We start from the raw sequence: 21,388 nt of genomic DNA, 5'->3' as shown, positions 1-21,388 counted from the left end.
CGCGCACACACAAACACCCTCTAAAGTGAGTATGCACCACACACGAGCCTGTACAGCCGGTTAGCTGCAGCCTGCTCAGTGTCGGCTTGGCCCAGATTCAGTGCCAGACCGTGGGACCCATTCACACACCGGGACAGTGCCTCAACAGGGGGGAGCACTCCGCATCCCCCGCAGAGTAATGACTTTTCATTATTATATCAGAGCCGCTCTGAAAACGTTATCTGCTAACTGTAACCTTCAAGTCTTGAGACAGGTCATCACTTCCTGTTGACATTGTGTATATGCGGAAAGATTGCGTGCGTGCGTGTTTGTGTGCGTATGTGTTTGCGTGTCAGGACAAAATGGTACTTCAGCTAATATTTAGCCATTTTCCGGGGTTGTTGGTTTGAAGTGGCACACGTCTCAGTAACTATGGACAGCATTCCACATCACAGGGGGTTTGGGGCAGTGTATGCTTTGTAGGCCAACGCTTGTTCATATTTATAAATAATAGTTGGTTATTAACTTTTCATTGACGGCAAAGCTCCATCAATCTTCCCGTTAACTCAAACATTAAAATTTGACCACATGTATACCATTTGCATGCCTCACCCATCTATTGATGACACTAATCTGAATTCTGTCCATGGTCCCAGTTTGACTGTACGATGCCTTATCGGGCTCCACGCAACGTTTCTGCAGTACAATATTTGTGTAAACTTTACGAACATGTTGCAACAGTCTGTGTTTTGCCGGACTGCCGAGTCGGATAGCGACGCTTTTGAGTGAACTTTCCTTCCAGAGTCAGTTTGCTTATGTATGAGGATATCTGCTGTGGTTTCGTTCGTGTGCACGTTTGTGTACATACCTTTTCTTTTTTTCTCCCCCTCCCCCTTTTGTAGAAATCTCTCGTTCAGGTTCCCCAGAAGGTAGGCAATGACAATAATGAACCCCCCTTGACTCTTTGTTGTTGTTTTTTTTGTTTTTTACTTCTCTTTTGTGGTTCTCTTGTCCTTTTTGTGCTTTGATCTCTTTGTATTTGGTTTATACGTGGTTGAGTTTACTATTCTTTTTTGTGGATGAGTTGTGGTCAGCTGTTTGGCCGGTACTAACGTCGCTCTCGTTCCATTGCTTGACTCACCTTCCTCCGCCAGCCCCTCCCTGCCTCGCTCGGTGAAAATAACAGCCAGCCCTCTCTCTCTCGCTCTCCTCCATCACATCCCCCTTTCCATTCGTGTACACTTGTGCACTTGTTGCGAACATTAGACGGTGCTATACTGCATGTCCCAGAATGCCGTCAACGGAAACGTTGTGTGTCTGTGACCGTCGTGTCATTTTCAACCAACATCGACAGCTCAAGCAATACCACACCCTGACTGGAATGGCAGGGAGTAATGAAGAAATACAAGAATATCTTGGCGTCACCTTACTGGTAGAAAACAGAGAGGAGCTACACCAACCATTAATTTTGTTGGCAGCAAATGGGGCAACAAATTGAACAGTTCCAATTTGATCAAATATGAGCAGCATCTTTGAACCTCATTGGCTTCAATTTTATTTCCAAGCAACAAAGCTTCTAGATGGTTCAAACAACACAGGAGGCAGCCCTGACTGTTCTTATTTTAGTTCAGGCAGTTAGGTCATGTGATTCCACTTTGATGTCACGCTTCATGAAGCTCCTTTTTCTTCTCTTTTTTTTTGCTAGTCATTAGTGCCAGGTAGCTAGCCAACGTCTCTGAATTGGATCTTTTTCTTTAGTAGGAAAGCAGCACACCTACCTTAGTTTTCTGGAAGGGGCTGATGGGAGATTAAGTCCAGAACAAAATGTAGTGCATAGAATCTTTGTTTCTCTCAGTCGTTGTGTACAATTACTGGGACACTGTTACACTGTCCTTGAATCACAACATTATTGCTGAGATGTGTGGTCAAGAACGCATGGAAGCAGCTATATGACACCTTAAAGCTTCATGTTGAGTTCTGTAGGTTTGGAAAGAAAAAACTGAAACGGCAGTGGCATTTTTGTGCCTTCTTATTCGACCTGTCTTACTTAATTGTGTGCTTCTGGAGTGAAGGAGAGGTGAAGGGAGAGGGAGGGGACGTGGGGTGTACTCTGTGGCACTCTCTTGCTCTCTGGGTTTCGCATCAGAACGTCACCCCCCAACGCAGGGCTGGGATGCTTATATGTTTGCACTAACCCCCTTGCTCTCCCGCTGCCACGCCTCTTCCTTGTCCTGGACTTCACTGTGATTGGTTCTCAGCCCTGCTCATGGAACTCAGCCCCCACCCCCTTCAGCACGCCCACTTTTCCTTCTATGGCTGTGCCTATGAGTCACTCAGCTCTGTATTTAAAGGAGCGGAACTCTTGCCTCTAATTGGCATTCAGCAAGAGAGCAGGAGGATAGTAGAAGTGTATCATACAGCCAGCTTCAGAAATCCCACAATTCCCTGTTCCATGTATGTATTTCTTCTGGTGACAGGGCAGGCATGCTCTGTTGTCGAGGAAGCTTCAGTGAGTCAAATCAATTCAATTTAGTTTTCATAGTGCTATAGTATTTTTACTATACTGTATTTGTCACACGCTTTACAGAGTAACAGTAAAGAGTGAGTAAATGAGTTTTGGGTTCACATACACTGCAGCTGGCACATGCCAAGGGAAAAAAAGAACAGGAATTGAAACCACACTACATCTCTTCAGGGATCTACACTGACCACCTTAGGTTTAAGTTAGGAAAGAGGAGCGTTTAAATGAATGGTTCCGTGCTCCTGGAAATTGGCCATAACAGTGTACAGTGGTGAAGTGGCAACTTCAGTCATCCCTAATCATAGCCAACTATATATCAGCTGATTAAATCTGTCTGCATTGCATTCGTCCTGTGGAGGAATATTGTGAGTGAGTTGGTAGGCATAATCAGTACAGCAAGAGTGAATTACAAATTTGTATTTCTGCCACAATATGTGCATTACTGGCGTTGACCAACAGATGGCATGGCTGTTTTTACCAAACCTTGATTAGTACTAATGTTGTCAAGGCACTAAACAGATGAGCACTCCAGACTCCAGTGGTCAGAATCTGGTAAGCGTGTTCTTCTGAGTATCATTTCCAGCTGTACTGTTGTCTTTTCCATCTATTCCATTTTAGAAGTCTCCAGTATTTAGAGTAGATTACCTCAGTAGCATGAAGAACAACCATGTTTTTTAAGCAGAACTGCAACCTTTTAGTTTGTCGTTTTTGAAAATGACATGGAGAAGTGTGAGAGACAGCAACCATTTAAAAATGCAAGCAAACAAGTTCAAAGTAAAATATTTTTGCCTGAAATAGCCTGAAATGGAACTGGCGCACCGCTGTGTTCTTCGGCATGTCCTGACGGTGTCAGCGGAACGTTTCCTCTGCACCTCACGTTTTTTGTTGACGTGCTGTCAGGCAGGTTATGGCTTTGGGAGGGCTGATATTGTATGCACAGGCCAATGAAGCCCTCCGCTTCCTTTCTTGATCGACTCTTGTGATGTCATAGCCTATCAGACAGCACGTGAACCACACAAGCTGCAGCAGTACCATTCTTTTGACATCATCAACATGACCGCCAGCTTTTGGGCAGCCTCACAGTAATTTTACTTTGAACTAATTTTCATCCATTTTTAATGACTGCAAACTCTTACATTACATCATTTTTAAAAACACAAAAATATCCTAATTCTTTGCGTTCTGCTTTAATAACATTAAATAATGATTTCTTTCAATTAACAGATTTAAGGGAAAGCATTAGTATGGAGAGGCTAAGGTTGGGAGAGATTATTTGTGTGGACCTTGTAGGTAGAGAAGTGTGTCTGAAAGTCAGAGTACGTGTTCTGGAACCATCCAGTGGTCCTGCGAGCCAGATCTGTGTGCAACACACAGCCCTGAGCCTCAGACATGCAGCCTGGCTGCAGGCAAAACCCGGCTCCCTGAACTGAAGTGGAGCCTGCGCAGCAGAGCAGGCACTGCTAAAGCTTCAGAGTCTGTCTGTCTGTCCGTCTGTCTGCTGGTCTGGTCTGTGCATGAATGGGCGTGTGTGTGTTGGTGCTAAGCAGTGGGGATGGTAGGTGATGTGTGTGTGTGTATAAATGTGCACATGCGTGTGTGTGTGTTGGTGCAAAGGAGTGGGGATGGTAGGTGATGGGGGTGTGTGTGTGTGCATGTGCACATGCGCGTGTGTGTTGGTGCTAAGCAGTGGGGATGGTAGATTATGGGTGTGTGTGTGTGTATATATATGTGTGTGTGCGCACATGCGCGTGTGTGTTGGTGCTATGCAAGGGGATGGTCGGTGATGGGGGTGTGCTGCTGTTGAAGCAGAGACAGGATTTTGATGCATTACCCAGGACCTCCATGGCTCACGGCCACCGATTCTTCCTGTCCAGTCCCGTCAGGGTGAAATAGAGGTTGAATAGCAGGGGATTTTCACCCTTTCAGTTCAGCGTTCCTGAAATAGCCCTCCATTTTGCCTCCCATTTCATGCTTTTAAAATTTCATATATGGTCTGCTTTACTCCCATCGTATGTTGGTGCTCTATTTGAGAATGCACTACCAAATTGAACTGCCAGTTGAGCTGAGAAAGGACATTGACTACTCATTCTCAGAGTGTACACACACTTTTAAACTTCACAGTAATTTAAATATATTTGCAGTTGCACCATTTTTTCTTTAGTCAGTTTATAGTACAATGCAGCCTAATACAGCCAGTTATTTTGTGCGGGTTAACAAGTTATGTTGCGAAACCATTGCAGCCTCCTCTGAAAATAAAAAGTAAAAAAATTAATTAGTGAATTACTTGAAGTACTGGCTTTCATTTTTGTGATTGTGGTATGCTTTGAGAAGCTGAGAAGTAACCTTCGGGTTTGGAGTGTAGTGTATCCTGAATAGACCTTATGTAGAGGACACAGTGGGGAGTCCTGTTTCCAGACACGGACTCTTGGATCAGGTCATGTTCAGGGTGTTAGCGAAGCTTTGGGTGTGTGACCAGCAGAAAGAGCTCATCTGTGGAACTGGCACAGGAAGAGTCGAGGTCAGTTTGGTCCTGGGCTCCATTGATGAAATCTGAACTGAATAAAATGATAAAGGTGTGGCAGGGGAGACTAAACTTGTGCCGATTCTTTTTGAGGAGCCCGTATGAGGGAGAGGGTCGGGATGAGGCAAGCAGGTGAGGAAAAATCCGACCGACCGACTGGCTGTTCCGCCAAATTGTCCCTCAATCAACCAATGACCAAATGACGCTAATTAAGCATACAGTTACTGAAGAGAAGGGCTGTTTAATTTGATAATATTTGGTGAAAGAGAGACTTACTGTCATGCTCCTGGCAAAAATTATGGGGGGGGGGGTCTTCATTATAATTTGAATTGTTTTCAGTGTGATGTGTCAATATTGTGTGCTGGTTCCTATAGCAAAGGTTTTTAGGTCTTTATTTTTTAGAGACCCTCCTTTAGATTAGATGGATACAGTGCCCTCACAAAGTATGGTAAAGGCAGAGTGAAATATCTTATTTTTGCTATGTACTTTAGGCACTTGGATTTCAGTTCAAAACAGTTTTGGATCCAGTCCAAACATTCCACTTTTTCCCCCGCTGACGAATGCTTTAGTTGCACAGGCAGTGTATTTGGGGTCATTGTCTTGCTGCAGGATGAAGTGCCGTCCAATGAGGTTGGAGGAATTTCTTTGTTCAAAGCCAGAATCTGTCTGCATGTTTCAAATTCACCCTACTTTTGCTGTCCTCTGTTATGTGAACAATCCATGCAAAAGGAAACACCTGAGAAACAGTGAACACCTGTCAGTCATCCGTTAGCTTTTGCACTACTGAAAATGGGTGGACTCACCACAAAAACAGCTGTTTTTGTATAATGGTAAAACATTTTGAAATGTAAATACCATGGAATAAAAGCTGATTGTCTGTGCTTTTGTCTCATTCATCTTTCGATCTCAAATCCAAATGCCTTAAGTATATTGTCAAAATAACGAATTATTTCACTCTACCGTTACCATGCTTTTGGAGGGCACTGTATATTCTGATGCATAGCAACATTGTCTGCATAGGACTGAATTTTGATTCAGTGCGTTATAAAAAACACTGTTAATTCAGTACACATTCTGAGGGCGATGGCTGCTTTTAAAATGTTAATTCTACATATAAATATCATTGAGACAGTGAGAAAACGCATCATGTTTCTCACAATGCTTGCCACAACACTACGGTAGCTAGTGGTAGGTGGACAGTGTATTGTGGCTAATTGGTAGAGTAAGGCTCTCTGTTTATGATACATTGAGCCAGGTGTCTTTGTTTGGGCTCTGAATAATGTTATAGAAAAGTGTGGTTGTGGTTTCTTCTGTGATGTGTGTGTATCTGTGTGCGCATGTCTGTGTGTATGTGTGTGTGTGTGCGTGCGTGTGAGAAGGGCTGACAGACAGTCACTATTTAAGATTCTAAAGCAGATTCTCCCTTCAGGTGGGTGAGAGCAGGGTACAGCACAGAATGTACAGGACTCTCATGATTGTGTGTTATCTCTCTCACCATCACCCTCCAACTCCCTGAACTACCGTCGCTTTTCCTAACCATTCTCCTCCTCCTCAATCATTTTCTCCACTGTCGGTTTTTTCTCTTCCCCCTTTTTCGCAATTTTCTAATCTTTTCCCTTTTCTCTCCGTCCTTCTACCCGTTCCCATTTCTCTTCTGTCTGCCTCTCACTTCAACTCTTTCGTGGTCTCCTTTTGCTCCCCCTGCTTTTTCTCTGTCACTCCTTCTCTTGCTCACTCCTCTCTTTTTCCCTCCCTTCCCTCTGCCCTTTCTCTTCTCTTCCCCTCCTTCTGTCTCTTTCCCTCTCACTCCCTGCCCCTCTCTCTTTCCCCCCTCTGTCTCTGTCTCTGTCTCTCTCTCTCTCTCACTCTAGGCCAATGCTGAGCACTGCAGACAAGCGTGAGAAGGCCCCCGTGGGGGACGAGAACAAGGACTCCCTGTCGTCCTCGTCCAACGTCCCCAGCTCGCTGACCCCGCCCCCGCCGCACTCACACCTGGGCAAGGACACCAAGCCGCGCTCGCTGCGCTTCACCTGGAGCATGAAGACCACGTCGTCCATGGAGCCCGGCGAGATGATGAAGGAGATCCGCAAGGTGCTGGACTCCAACAGCTGCGAGTACGAGCTGCGCGAGCGCTTCATGCTGCTGTGCGTGTCGGGCAACCCGGCGCGCGACGACTTCGTGCAGTGGGAGATGGAGGTGTGCAAGCTGCCCCGCCTCTCGCTCAACGGCGTGCGCTTCAAGCGCATCTCCGGCACCTCCATCGCCTTCAAGAACATCGCCTCCAAGGTCGCCAACGAGCTCAAACTGTGAGGGGTGGGGTGGGGAGGGGAGGGAACAGGAAGGGAATTGGGGAGGACTTAAACCTTGGGGGGGGGGGGGGGGGGGGGGGGGACTCTCAAGCAAAGGACGGACGGTGGGGAACAGACGACCGCAAAAAAGGTTCCTGTCAGACGAGAGGAGGAACTCGAGCTTTGAGAAATGGAAGGAGCGGAGGAAAGACTTCAACTAACGGTTCAACCAAGAGAACTGATACTATAAGGAGGTGGTCTGAGGTTTCGCTTAAACAAGTGTGCATAGACTTCACAGGGCAGAAGAGGTTTTGGTGTGTACAGATTTTGAGGGGGTGGTTTGTTTTGAAGAGGTTTTTTTTTTTTCCATTTGGGGTTTCTGTTTCACCTCTATTCATCACTTTTTTTGGGGATGTCCTGTTGCATGGATATTTTTGTTCCCTGGTGGTCTTCATTACACCTCAGATGTCTAATTTCAGAAGGAGTGGAATACGGAGAACATGGGGTAGAAGGAGAGAGTAATTAACTGATTACCGTAATGATGTGGGTTTCCCTTTCTACACTATAAACTCAAACCAGCTTCTGTCACTGAACATTGTAACCCCCCATTACTGTGCTCTAACCCAAGCTATGGTAAAGTACCATAATACTTGAGCATCTCACTCCTGGATCCAGGTGTCCTGCAAATAAACGGAGAAAGCTGCAGATTGACGCTCTGAATGTACAACCATGATGGGCAACTACACGTATATAAATGGAGGAAGGGGACCTGAATAAAAGATTTTCAGAAGTTCCAGAGGCTTTGATTGGCTCAGGCTAGATAATGATTGACAGCATATGGCAGCTCATCCCATTCAGTGATCTGTGAAGCTTCAAGTGCCGTCACTGCAGCCGAGGAACGGTGTCTGACCTGAGGCACAACTGACAGTTTGGATTTGAACCTGAAGAACCTCTTCTAATGCTCTATCACTGTATCACTTTTTCCCCTCCTCCTCCTTCCCCTCCCCCACATTGCTTTTCTACAGCAGGGGTCATTTTATTTTTTCTTCTGATTAACTAATTAAGGGCCAATTAAGTAATTATTGGTGGATTGTATTGTAATTAAGAATTGTTGGTTGGTTTCAAAGTGCTGCACTGGAGTGAGTCGGTTCCGTTGCCTTTCTGGAGAAAATTATTAATATTATAAGAATAAACAAAAGTTGAATGATTTTTCTTTTTGTTTTTGTGTTTTATTTGGTTGATTCTCACCTCTGTAAGGGGTGTGGCCTGATCGTGTTTATCCAACACTTCCCAAAGCTTAGCTAGGTAGACATTGAAATGTCAATAACATGTATATCACTGGAAAAGGAGGGTCTTATTTTGTTGTTAATCTTTTTTATGTAGACTGGAACTCCATGTATCTCCTGAGAATCATTGTAACTGAGCCAGCAAAATGGCTAAGTGACAAATTCAAACTTAAAATGTGTCTTCTGTCTGCCCCAAACAGTATTTGCCTTTTTGTCTGTACATTGCAATTCAGTGCACGTCATGGAGTTTTTACATGCCTGTTTGTACACACGTTCTGTAGAAATTCTACTTGTGATTAAGGACCGGTTTTAATTTGTCATCTGTAATTAGAGGTTGCTGATAGGATACCCATCATCAATGTCAAGTTTCTGGAGTTTAAAATTAGTCTGATTTATGTGTATGTGGAAACTTTTAACATTACCTGAAGACATGCACACCACATTAAATTTTATTTGTATTCCTACTTACTGTTTGTTAAACTGGCAGTGATTTGTTGAATTGTAAAGTTTGGGGGTGCCCAAAGTTTGCCAAACATCTTCGTGCTTTGGTCGCATGGTATTAGGATCAGCCTAAAAATGTGTTCCTGTGACCAGAACAATTAGCTGGTTACCAGACTGTACACTTCCCACTTTACGTCTGCTAGCATGCTTGTATTTACGGTGTGCTTTGTGCATTTTTCTGCTGTGTGCTCCTTTTTATCAATGAGAAGGTGCAGCTCTTGTCCTTGAGGTGGAGACGGTTGGAGCTCGTCGTTTTTCTGGCAAAGCGCTAAAACACCAGGCCGTGGACTCCTTCTTCGCGCGCTTGTTTACGAACTGCGCGGCTATTAAATTGATTCGGTAACGGCAGAGACCTATTGAAGCTGCGCTGTTCCAGTCTGTGCGGTCTCTTGAAATGCACTCCTGGACGGAAGGCTGGCCCGCGGTGACTGTGTGATTGGATGGAGTGGACTGTAGAGAGAGTAAGGCTGTCAGCACCCCCGTTTCCCACCATGCCTGTGAGAGCTGAGCTGCAGTCATCTTTGCTGTACATTCAAGTTGCATTTCCTTCAGGGTACACACTATGGATGCATGATTCGACTCTCTCCCGTGCACCAGTCTGAGCCAAATTACTTCACCCTTAAAAATACTTTGAACATCTTTAGGGATGTTTAAAAGTGTAAAAATGTGAATAAAAAACATTGTAAATTTTAAACTTAAAGAGTAACCAAGAGATTGCTATGGAGCAAGGTGTGTGGTGTTGACCCTAGTACAAGTTAGCCACCTGTGCACATCTTTAATCTTGCAGATGCTTTCAGATGATTGTTACGAAGCTGCTGGGAATTTCTACTGGGCTCAATTTCTCATTGTAATTTACATGTTAATGTTGGTGCATTGCCAGGGGTCAAACTCAAAATTAATTTTTTTCCATTATTTGTGAGAAGATACACTCACCCATTATAAAATAAAAGAAATGACATCAATGACAAAGCTGGTTGTGTTTAGTCAGAAAACAAAATGAAGGATACAAAATGAAGTAACTCCGGTCTAGCGTCAACTGTACAGCAGGGGTTCAGCTCTGGGTCTAAAAGCAGCGGGCCTGTTTTCATAAAGCACTGAGTAGAAGCGCTCATCCAAGATCCGTTTGGCCTTTTAGCCTATGATGGATATGGACAGAAGAAACCTGATTCCAGATCAGCACTCCTACTGTCCATAAGCACACAAAATACTGTAATCTATACACACGCTTAAAAAAAAAAAACGGAACCATTGAATTTTTAAAAAAATCACATCAATTTTTATTAAATTCCAAAACATTCCAAAGAAATACATAAAAAGAACAAATGCAAACATTCACAGGGGAGGGGAATTTCTTGTTCTATTTTTTTTCCTAGTGCCAGTGTTTGCTTTTGCAGTTTTCAGTGCCTGCATGTTTAAACATGTCAAAAACTGTCAAGTATTTTACTGTTTTAGTGCTTAATCCTACTCTAAACTACAAGTAAAAAAAAGCAGCTATTCTGTGTTTTCCTCAGTAACCTGCTAAATCAATGGCTCCTCTGTGCTTGACTAAATGGGTTACCTTTTCCCCCCAACTTTGGGTCAGACAGATTGCCGTCTAAAAAGACGAGCACACCGTCTCTCCACATAACTCTGCTTGCCTACCTGCATTCCCACAACTGGAACAGTCCCAGTGTTGCCATGGAGACCAGCAGGGGGCTGAACACATCAAGGAGCTATGCTGTCAAGGTAGTCCAATCCAAACACTTCCCTGCATACAGCAGCTGCTTGTATGCAAACAGTGAAGACTGTGGGAGAGGGTTCACCGAAGGTCGCATTTTGAATTTTCAGTAATGTGTTGTCCTGAAAGCTAAATGCTTGGCCAGTCGTTGAGGTGAATGCTTCACCGTGGTTGGTGTATCATGAGGCAGCGTGTGTGGCTGTGCCAGGAGAAAGACCTGGATGGGTTAAGTTAACTTGGTTATTTCAGTTTCCTGCCCATACGTACGTTCTGTTCAGAAGAGTCAGTGGCTCAGTGACTATGACAGGGGATCTGCAACTTTGGCTGTGGAGAGCCGCAGGGTCTGCTCATTTATGCTGTTACTTGGCACTTGATCCATTGTGCAACCAATTATGCAGTTAAACTCACATCAGCATCAGTCTGAATCTGTTGCTGATTTTACGGTAAAAACAAAGATCAGCAGACCCTACAGCTCTCCAGGACCAGGGCTGCACAGTCCTCCACTTACTAGTGGGAGGAGAAAATGGCATCAGTAGTATTCTGTCTCTGAGACTTCCCTCTCTCACACCCTACTATTCTCTCACATCTGCAAAATCTGTGTGTGTGTGTGTGTGTGCACGCCATCTACAGCCCTTGGTTGCCGAAGATCCTTAGTGAGAATGGGGTTGTTCCACTTTCAGTCCCACTAGGGAAGGTGGCAGCTGACCTGAGGAAGAGGAGGACAGCGACGAGGAGCCGGAAGTGGAATTGGAGCCGAGTGAGTTTCGGAGCCCCTGGTGGCGGGAGGACGCGACTGCGGGGCGGATCAGCGGTGGGGGTGGGTGATTGTGAGGGGTGCGGGTCTGGATTGGGCGAGTTTGCAGGGGCGGGGGCTGTCGGTGCAGGCTAGGAGGGGCCAGAGGAGGAGTGGGGCGGAGCAGAGGTGGGGGCTGGGACAGGGAAGGGGGCCCCTGGTTTGCACCGAAGTTACTGACGTTACTAGCAGTGGGAGGAGATGTGGCCTCAGTCTCTACTATCATCTGCTCCTGAAGGAATGAAAAACGGGGATAAGAAGGTGGTTACAAACAGGACAGGAATTATTTTTTACACAATTTTAGCTCCTGCGATGAATGAATCCATCCATGCCAAACACCTTTCTGTATCTACAGTATAAAATGCGTCCCTCAAAACTCCAGTCCTGGAGGGAGTTCAGTTTTGTAGTTATGGTTTTAAATTACTGTGAATTATTATTACCGCTAGAATTCTTGACTTAATTGATGTGACATTACAGCATAAAAAACCACAAGCTTCAGTTACAATGGAGCCACATTGCAAACTGAAACTTCACACACAAGCTGTGACATTTTCCTTTTTACAACATCTGTTCCAGCACTCCCTCCTCTACCTCATCTTACACCACCCCTTCCCTCCTCCCTCCATCCTCACCTCTTCATCTTCTGCGCTGCCGTTTCCCCCTGGCACCCCTCTTCCTCTGGCCCCGGCCAGATCCTTGATGTCCTCAGGGTTCCCAGCATGCCCTTGGAGCACTTCCTGTTCCGCCTGCCACTCCTGCAGCACTTCGTCCAGGTTGAAGCGCCGCCGGTAGCTGACAAAGAACGAGCTCACTTGCGGGATGGTTTTGTTGCCGATCACCTCGGCAATGGCCGCCAGATCTTTACCGTAGCGCCTGATGGCTAGGGGGAGGAGGGATGGACAAAGTGGGTGGGGTTGAGAGAGAAGGGAGGCGGAGTTAAATGTTGTTAAATCACCGCGTTTGGATCTTCTACATTTCTGTTAAATGACAGTTGTAGGCATCTTACCCTGTACAGCCAGAAGCTGCTCCTCAGTAGTCCAGCGGGAGTTGATCTTGGGAGCAGGCTGAGAGAGAGATAATGAGAAGATGGAGAGTGAGGGCAGGAGGATCAGTCCATTGTCTATAATTCAGTGTCAGTGTTATATCAGTGTTTCCAGTCAGTGAGTCTGGTTTCAGTGTGTCAGTGACTCAGTGTGCAGTCTCACTGCAGTTATGTCTTAGTGTTATATCAGCTGAAAGACTGGTGTCAGTGCTGTATCTGTGCTGTCTGACTAAATCAGTGTCTCTGCTGCATCAATGTGCTGTACCTCAGTGGGGCGCAGGGTTTCTATCCCTCCCTCCAGGTCACGCTTCAGACTGCTGTTCGTCTGCTTGATGCTCTGAACCTGCAACCCAAGAGACAGAAGGCCACTCGTGTAACAGCTCTGAATTTGGATTTGTGAAATCACCATGGAAACTAACTCATGATTGATTGATCGGGTCATTCCAACTTAAAGTCCATCCACAAGAAACTCAGGTTTCAAACAGGAGATTCAGCTCCTGCTCTGGATGCTATGGCACAGTCCAGGAAGTGCGGTGTCCATCCATGCAGAGACCAACCCCAACCCAGCTTATGATGTTCGGATGCCAGAACGTTCCCACAAATGGAGCATCGCGTTAGTTCTGGCAGGCCACGAGAGTCAAGCTGCTCTGGCCGAATCAGCTGATGCTCAGCTGAGTGATGTTCACCTATCACAGTACATTCACTTAACAGGGCGGTCTATTTAAACAGCCTCCCTCTACTCATTCGGCTGCTCGTCCTGCCTGCAAGCTTGCTGCACGTTGCTTTGTAAATCCCCTCCACCACCCCAGCTTCATCTCTGTGTGTTAAGAATTTGTATTGCTCCATCCCTGTGTGTTAAAAAAAATTTGCATTGCTGCTGGATCTGTTCTGTGTTTACCCCTCGAGGGGGGTTTGGCTGCTGGCCTCCCGGCCTTATCCACGCGGGCTGCGTGGTTGGTGGGAGAGCTCCCAGGACAGAGCCATACCGCCAAACATAACTGTATTGCCTTTATTGTTAATAAAGATCTTACTTTGATGACAGTGGTCCTGACAGAATATTAAAAATGGTAGGATAAACACTTCTATGTACTTTTGTAATGCTTTTCCACCATTTCACATCAACCAGCAGAGATGGCGCTGGACTGCAATGTTCCCCAGTATTACAAACATTTTGTGTTAGCTGGGACAAGCTCTAGGTTTAGACTGTAACGTTCCCTAACATTCCAAAAACGCTGGACAATGTTTCCATTGGATCATCATTATTATAACACTGTCTCACAGCCTAATGATGATACAGCTGGAATGTTCCTCGATGTTCTTGAAGCATTTCTGGTAGGCTGGGAAGATGTGGGGATGCACAGAGAGAGAGTGTGCACACCTGTCTCTTAAGCGACACCAGCTGTGTATCCAGCTGTTTCAGAGACACTGCCCCTGTGTCCGGGCTGGCAGAAAGCGAGGTGAGGTCCTCCTGGATGAGGTGCATGCCCTTTGGGGGGCGCCGTCGAGCTCGGAGAGGGTGATGTCTGTACTGCGACCCAAGGCTTTCCTTCCGGACTGGGCCCGGCCTCCCAGAACTGGCCTTCTCTCCTCCTCTTGCGCTTACAGTCTGTTTCTGAGTCTGAGAGAGGGACAGAGAGGGGAGAGTGAGAACATGAATGTTGAATAATAATAGTTACAAACAATATGTCCAACAAAACATTGTGTTTCTGTATAGTTCAGTCCATAATAGTTGTGGAAATGGAAGCATGACTGAACACACACACTCAGTAAGTGTGGGTACACATTTGCCACAAATGAAGTAATTGCCAGGAAACACTGCTCAGTAATGCAAGGATTAAGTCTGACTTCATAAATATTGAATAATTTCCAAATGGTTAGACATGATGCATCCCTGAAAGGACTGACAAGATGGAGGAGGAAGGGTAAGGGAGAGTGGGGCATTGACTGTGGTTCAGTACACAATGACTGAGTCCATGATACAGCAGTGTTGGTTCAGAGTATGAAAAGTTCACCTCTTTCTTAGCTTCTATCTCAAAGTCGCTGTCGCTGCCTCCATCCCCTTCCTCTGCGTCCTCATTGCTGAGAGGGAAAAGAACAGGGAAGGGTAACCTCTCCAGCTCAGGAGCTCAGCATAATACAGCTTTCCTTATATATTTCTACTCTCAGGGGTGATAAAAACTCAGACACTCACACACACTCTCTCTCTCTCTCAAACAGTCACACAGGCACACACATATATACACACACCCCTACACAGTCGCTCATACACACTGAGACACTCATACACACGCACTCGCATACACAGGCGCATACACACTCACACACACGTTCCTCCCTCTCTAACCTGTCGTCCTTCTCCCTCTTGTTCAGCAATCGTCGGGCCTGTCGGTCCATGACGCTGGTGCGCATTCTAGTTTTTTTCCAGGAGTAGTAGTACTTCACCAGACTGGAGATCAGCTTATCAGGCAACTAGGAAACATGAAATTCACTTACAGATAACAATTTATTATCTGGCTAGCTGTAGTCCATCACACAAACTTTACAAACCTCTTTCCTTTTTAAGTAACACCTGTAACAATAGCACCAGTAAAGGGGACAAACAGTGCTACATTCAAATGTTGGGATTAATATTAGCACCATAGATAAATTTACATGCATCATTTACGTTTGCACAAGGTTTTTGTGCTATATGAACATGGTCACTATATTCTGGTTCATGGAATGAGTTTTCTACTGATGCTGTCAACAGATACAAAGTACAGTATGGGCAGATATCCAATTCAATTCAATGCATGATGGGAGATGAAGTCACTTCCAATTACAAGTAATCATGAAAATCAGGAAATTCTAAATGTCTCTGGGGGCCACTGCACATTCTCTCATGCTATCAGCCACTCTTAATGTTTGTGCTTATGGCATACCGAAGTCCCCTGCTGAAACACTTAGGGTCTGAGATCAGCATTTCCTAATTAATCAAGAATATTTTTTAAAAATCAGGAAACTCACACCACTGAGTGTAAATGACAGTTTGAATTACCATCTGCTGTATGCGGTGGAAGCTCTTGCCATGGAAGCTAAAGGCCTGCTCAAACAGCACCTTGTCCTCCACTGTCCACTCCTCGGGTGAGGGCGTGAAGTTGGCCAGGTCGGCCAGAGACTTCTCCACGTCATGCTTATGCCAAAGGAGCATGCCGAGAGCCTGCAAGGGGTGGAGGGTGACAGGGAGTTGCGGTTAAGGTGTCACAGATGGCTGCTGGGTGGCTCACTCGGTTAAGGCACCGCGCTGAGTTGCGAGGGTGAGCCCCGTGGTCTTGGATTGAATCCAGGCCGTGCCTGCGTTCACTGCGGCTAGTAGCTCCATAGGGAGACCCGCAACTGGGTGATTGCATCACCCAGGGTAGGCGAGGGTTCACTTGGTTAGGAGTCTACGTGTCATCGTTATCTTGCGACCCACGCAGGACTGAATGTTAAAGCAACCGGCTGGTGACACCATGGCTTTCAGAGGAGAACTGTGGATCTCTACACTGTCCCGAATCAGCAGCGGGGTTTGTGCGTGAATGCGACTGTGGCTGCAGCTAATTGGATCTGTGCCACTGGGTGCCAAATTGATTTGTAAAAAGAAAGTTGAAAAAGATTTCAAGGCTGTAACAATTTACAGGAACCATGACAACTCATAGCCTGTCTCATGAGTTCTTTTCACTTCCCTTAAGTGAGAAAAGCAAGCCACTGTGTATGTAGCAATGCAAGAAAGGTTAATGGGAAAATGAGAAAAAGGGGTAAATGCCATACGATAGTCCATCTCTACATAAGGAAGGCTGCAGAGTTCCTTCTGTAATCCATACTGAGAAACAGCACTAAAGAACACTGTATGTAATTGGTAGAAAGCTTTACACGTCAACTAAAGCTATGGCCTGTTGCGAAGGGCACTGTGTGATTTTAATGAGCGATTCCTCTCGCAGTACAGACATGTCACAGCACACGACAGTGTGGCGGTTGTCAATCTTCACAACAAAGACTATACCTACAGAAATTCAATATATTGCAATATATTGAAAATATATGTCATTTCTGGAAATCAGATCATTATTTCTCAGCAATGTATACAGCATATCACCTATAACATAACATGTCATTACGTTCCAAGGAGAATTTATTATTTTCTTCAGAAAGTAAATTGTGAATAATTCACTGTTAGAGTTGATTAACGCACACATTATATGGTAATTATTTCATATGGCAAGAGGTTGAGAGGCATTATTTTATAATGAACATAATTTCAGATTTGCATACTACTAATATAATACTGGTGTTTCAGACAGTAAATAAGTGTACCTGTTCCATATTGTATCCATGTTTCTCTTTTGCCATCAGAATGTATTCATCCACTGGAAGAAACAAGGGGTGATAACACCATCATCCACATGTCCCACACTGATCAAATCGGTGAGCAGCAATGTATCACTGATCATCAGTAATGATGTCAAAGGAATCTCCATTTAGAAAGGAGAAGAGGAGCATTTCTTACATTCTGCATCGGTCACCAGCTGGTTGGGCGACCAGACCAGCATGCCTCTGTGATCCTTCTCAGCATATCGAGCTGGGCTGTCTGAAAATACCCAGAGACACCAGTTCAGACTCCGCACAGAGGCATGCACTCACAGATCTTCCACATCTGCAGTGTGAGTCTCTCTTTCCATCACCCTCCCTCCCCCCACTCTTTCTCCCCCATCTCCCTGTCTGTCTGTCTGTCTGTCTCTCTCTCTCTCACACACACACACACACACACACACACACACCCACTCACGTGCATGTGGGTCTGTAGGTGTCCTGCAGACAAAGGTACCACGGAATTTCTATGTAATTAATTTTTTTTTTACAGGAACGACAGACCTGTGATGCAAGATTGTTAGATATGCCCTTACCTTCCCCGCTATTCCCTTCTGCAGTTCCTCCCCATTCAAATGCAGTTCCTCCCCATTCTCCCGCTCTATTCCTACCCCTCTGATCCCCTAGTCTTTCCACCACTCCATTATCCGTCCATCTGTTCATTTCCTACCACCCTCCCCTCCATTCCTCCTCCCTTCCCTTCTCCGCTCTCCTGCTTCCATACCAGGTTTATATTCAGGTATCTGGGCTTGGTAGTCTCCCCCAACTCGAATCATACTGTCTGTGGAAAGAAAAGAAAAAAGGAGGCTGAAAAAACATCCCATAATACCAACAAAAGTGGAACCAGAGTGGAAGATGGAAATGAACAGAAAAGCTATATGTTAGAGGGGTTGACAGATTACATATGTTATGTAACCACTCTGGTGAGGCTCCCCAATTAAAAAATTATGAAAAACGTTAACAAGTTGAAGGCAGTCTTTAGTAGCCATGTAGAATGGCAGTATAGTATAAAAATAAAAAAAGCACTATACTCCAGCAGATTAATCAATCAATCAATCAGTCAATCAAATTTTATTTGTATAGCATATTTTACAGCAGTTGTCACAATACGCTTTACAGACAACCCTGGCCTAAACCCCCACAGGAGCAAGCCTAAGGCAACAGTGGCAAAGAAAAACTCCCTGTGGTAGATGGGAAGGCAGCATTGTGTGTAGTATAGAAACACTGTAGTTTAGTGTAGTGTGGATAACCTGGCATAAAGCAGAGGGATAATCACCCTTCAATAAATGTCCAATTAAGAAGAATATACAGCTTGTTACCATTGATAGGTCTCAATTACGGATGGAACAAACACAAGCAAGCACAGTTGGTCATCAGGACTGAGTCTGGGAAATACTGGTGTAAACATGACGTTGTACCGTGTGCATGTTCCTCATCGCTGCTCTCCTCCTCTGAATGCTGGCTACTGCCGTTGGTGACAGTTTTGGCTCTGCTGCGGGACAGCACGCCAGAACCGGAACGTTCCATTACTGACGGCATGGTTCCCTACAACACAGTCACCTGGGTTAACACACACACACACCTGTTCCAAAAGACTTGGCACCTTGACAACACACTCGTACATATAAAAAAATAGCCTATTCTCACCCAGTGACTTATGGCAGGCAATACCTACAGAAGAGTCCAATACACACATATGGCAAGGCTTACACTACAAAAGTAACCTCCTTAAGCAGTAAGCACATCAACTGACATTCATTCATGGGCTATTGGAGAAAACACCTGGAGAAAAAACTAACCCCAGTGAAAATTTTACAGAAAGCAAATTTTTCACCCTTTACTTTCTCTTTGTCCAATAACATTTTCATTCCTCCTAGTGGTCATAATAAATGTCACCAATTACACTGTAAAAATTGTAATTTAAATTAAGCACATCATATAAAGTGCACCCTTGAAGGATCTATAAACCTTGGGGCAACAGAGAAACACAGAAGCTATTTCAAGAAAATACTGTAACACAATACATCAAAACTTCTGGATATTATTTCTTGTTCAAAGACCACTTACTAGACGGTTTGTCTTTTCAGGCGTTTGAATTATATTTGCAACTCCTCGTTTTGAACTTAGTTTTGATTTGAGGGAACTCGGTTAGTACGTGACCTGACCTCTGACGTCTTCCCAAAGTTAACCCCACACATAAAAAGATACGCATCATACTTAAATTTTACTTTTATTTTATTTTAGCCCTCGCCCACAGCAAGCTATTTTACGATATATTCAGATTTTTTTGTAAGTTGACAGAAATTGATTAGTAGGCTGTTTAGAAAAACACATGGACTGGTTTAATATTCATTTTGATGAATGATTACAGAACTAGCAAGCTACCGCTATCCTTTGTTAGATATCCGTTGTTGAACAGCTGCACAACGTAGCCTTCTGTGTTTATTCTTTCCAGAAGTGAATCCCAAGTTAGGGTTGAATATGGTAACTATATTGCTTTTCTTAAAATAACAGCAATTGAATTAGGAATGGTGTCAATACTTATTTCAGCACATCCAAAGGGAAACGTCTCAACTTCTGAGTTCCACGACTTAACAAAGGAGTTAGGAGAAAGCGAAGTTGAAGGAATGAACTAACCAATGATGACTGCGTCATTAAACGCAAACACACAGTATCTCGTGGAAGACTAACACGTTTTTAAAATTTAGGGAAATTTGGTCTCAATTTTATCTGCTGCATAATTCAAGTGTAGACTATTCCATTTTGACTAAGACCATAACTACTGTAGCAAGCAAACAGACACTACTGCCTACTTTTGTGTCTTGTTGTGGAGAATATATTTAATGGAAATTATAACTCGGTTCTAAATAATTTTATATGCTGAAATAATGTTAAACATGTCCCAAGTAAGGATATGAGCAACTTATGTAGCTGGCCAAATACGATTAAGCCGACGACTTGCCAGCCAGTAATGTTTTGGTGGATGTTTCCCCCTAAAGTTTCCATGGGTTCTACACATTATGTAAGGAAACTGAACATAAAATTCATTCTCTTGTCTACTGAGCACTTGTCCATCGGTTTAGCCATATTATAATATCTTTTTTTAGAAGAGCAGTTTTTCCAATGAAATATTTTCCAAGTCTATCCTTTTGATCATTCTTTTGTCTTTTTCGTTTACCATTCCTCTTTCCATCGTACTCCCTGCCATTGTTTTTTTAAGAGAACAAATTCACGGGGACCAACAATCCAACGTGGGTCTGTGCAGGCGTGCCAAAACCAAACGATGAAAAAAGTCACCTTTTTCTATCCTCCCTCCAGTCTCCGGATGGCAGCCTGTTGTGATAAGTTTGAATCCTTTGTTTTTAAGCTTTAAGTTCTTCTGTTCCTATTCGCGTTGGCCACGCTAGCTAGGCTAGCTTCACCTAGCCTATTTAAAACAACATATTCCCATCTAGTTATTCTTGTCCGATATAAAACTTGGCTCTGTCGGTAGTCAAAACATGTCCCCGTAGCGCAGAAAAGGCATGCACACTTAAATGCACAACAGTTTCATTTCAACTACCTTTCACACTACTCTTATACCCGCACAATGAAATCTCTAGCATAAAGCGTGCGTAAAGGGATGACTGTGCCGGGAGCCTCAGCACTCGCTTTCAAACCGTTTATTGTGAGCTTGCCGCCTGCTCAACTTCGTTGCCAAAAAGTAGTTCTCTTCAATTGCACAATAGATTTGCCAGACATTATGCACTATCTACGTTTACGGATTCTGGCTTTGAGCAACTTTTATCTATCGTTCTATTTACTGTGAATATATTGCATGGTAACAGCAAATTATCTATTACATTACATTTGAGTAATAATAATTATGCGAGTTCATATAGCGATTTTGCACCTCGTACTTTTAAACGAAACGGGAAGGTACATTTTTTCAATGCCTTTAAATATTGTAATCCAATTAAGTTAACCAGTCAGACCCTTTTCAAATTAACCGGCCCGGCGGTCGGAGCTACTTCCCTCCGCAAACGCGAAAGGATAAGGCAGCTGACGAGCCGTGTGATGAGGTCGGTCGACCTGCCCTGATCCTGATGTGACTATGCGAGTAGAGAGCAAACGAGGGGACAACTGTAATCGTGAAAGATCTTCAATAGCACACTCAATTTGCAAAACAGACGGTAATTAGCACTGAAATATTATCTACTGAATTTAAGAATAGGTAATAGGTTAGATGTTGGTCTGTAAATCGATTTCAATTTCAAATGTTGAAAACAGCATTCTGTTTGTATTCTTATTTCTCACATTATGGAAAAATGAATAGGCCTAACTATAAATAATGTGTATGAAATTAATCCTTTAA

General features: G+C 44.3%; 2 protein-coding genes across 22 annotated transcripts in view; one reads left to right on the top strand and one right to left on the bottom strand.

Moving 5' to 3' along the window:
• LOC118235725 (serine/threonine-protein kinase MARK2-like) overlaps positions 1-7,370 on the top strand; it is a 50,132-nt gene extending 42,762 nt beyond the window's left edge. For 16 of the 21 annotated variants that reach the window (XM_035433414.1, XM_035433412.1, XM_035433406.1 and 13 more), the window contains 3 exons: positions 882-908; positions 5,115-5,153; positions 6,893-7,370. In XM_035433414.1, coding sequence (XP_035289305.1) covers positions 882-908; positions 5,115-5,153; positions 6,893-7,331 — 505 coding nt within the window. In that variant the 3' untranslated portion in view covers positions 7,332-7,370. The remainder of the gene's footprint in view (positions 1-881; positions 909-5,114; positions 5,154-6,892) is intronic. The other 5 variants (XM_035433415.1, XM_035433408.1, XM_035433407.1 and 2 more) reach the window with 3 other exon arrangements.
• A 3,170-nt stretch (positions 7,371-10,540) lies between these two features.
• Positions 10,541-20,909, bottom strand: LOC118235174 (REST corepressor 2-like). The gene is made up of 13 exons (XM_035432251.1): positions 20,332-20,909; positions 18,453-18,579; positions 17,759-17,815; positions 17,174-17,254; positions 16,981-17,033; positions 15,686-15,847; positions 14,993-15,117; positions 14,661-14,727; positions 14,027-14,266; positions 12,914-12,991; positions 12,613-12,670; positions 12,239-12,486; positions 10,541-11,838 (listed from the first exon to the last, which is right to left on the bottom strand). The coding sequence occupies exons 2-13, from the start codon at positions 18,571-18,573 to the stop codon at positions 11,464-11,466; spliced, it is 1,665 nt and encodes a 554-aa protein (XP_035288142.1). The 5' UTR covers positions 18,574-18,579; positions 20,332-20,909; the 3' UTR covers positions 10,541-11,463.
• Between the last annotated feature and the right edge of the window lie 479 nt (positions 20,910-21,388).

Source organism: Anguilla anguilla, chromosome 9 (genome assembly GCF_013347855.1).
Source record: "Anguilla anguilla isolate fAngAng1 chromosome 9, fAngAng1.pri, whole genome shotgun sequence".
Classification (NCBI taxonomy): domain Eukaryota; kingdom Metazoa; phylum Chordata; class Actinopteri; order Anguilliformes; family Anguillidae; genus Anguilla; species Anguilla anguilla.
The sequence above is the reverse complement of the archived record's forward strand: the minus strand, read 5'-3'. Positions and strand labels throughout refer to the sequence as shown.

Excerpts from the sequence above, each read along its gene's own strand:
- LOC118235174 (XM_035432251.1), bottom strand. The coding sequence starts at position 18,573 with ATGCCGTCAGTAATGGAACGTTCCGGTTCTGGCGTGCTGTCCCGCAGC. Across the intron at positions 12,487-12,612 it reads GCAGCTTCTGGCTGTACAGG|CCATCAGGCGCTACGGTAAA; the intron begins GTAAGATGCCTA and ends TCCTCCCCCTAG. Across the intron at positions 11,839-12,238 it reads GCAGCGCAGAAGATGAAGAG|GAGCAGATGATAGTAGAGAC; the intron begins GTGAGGATGGAG and ends TCATTCCTTCAG.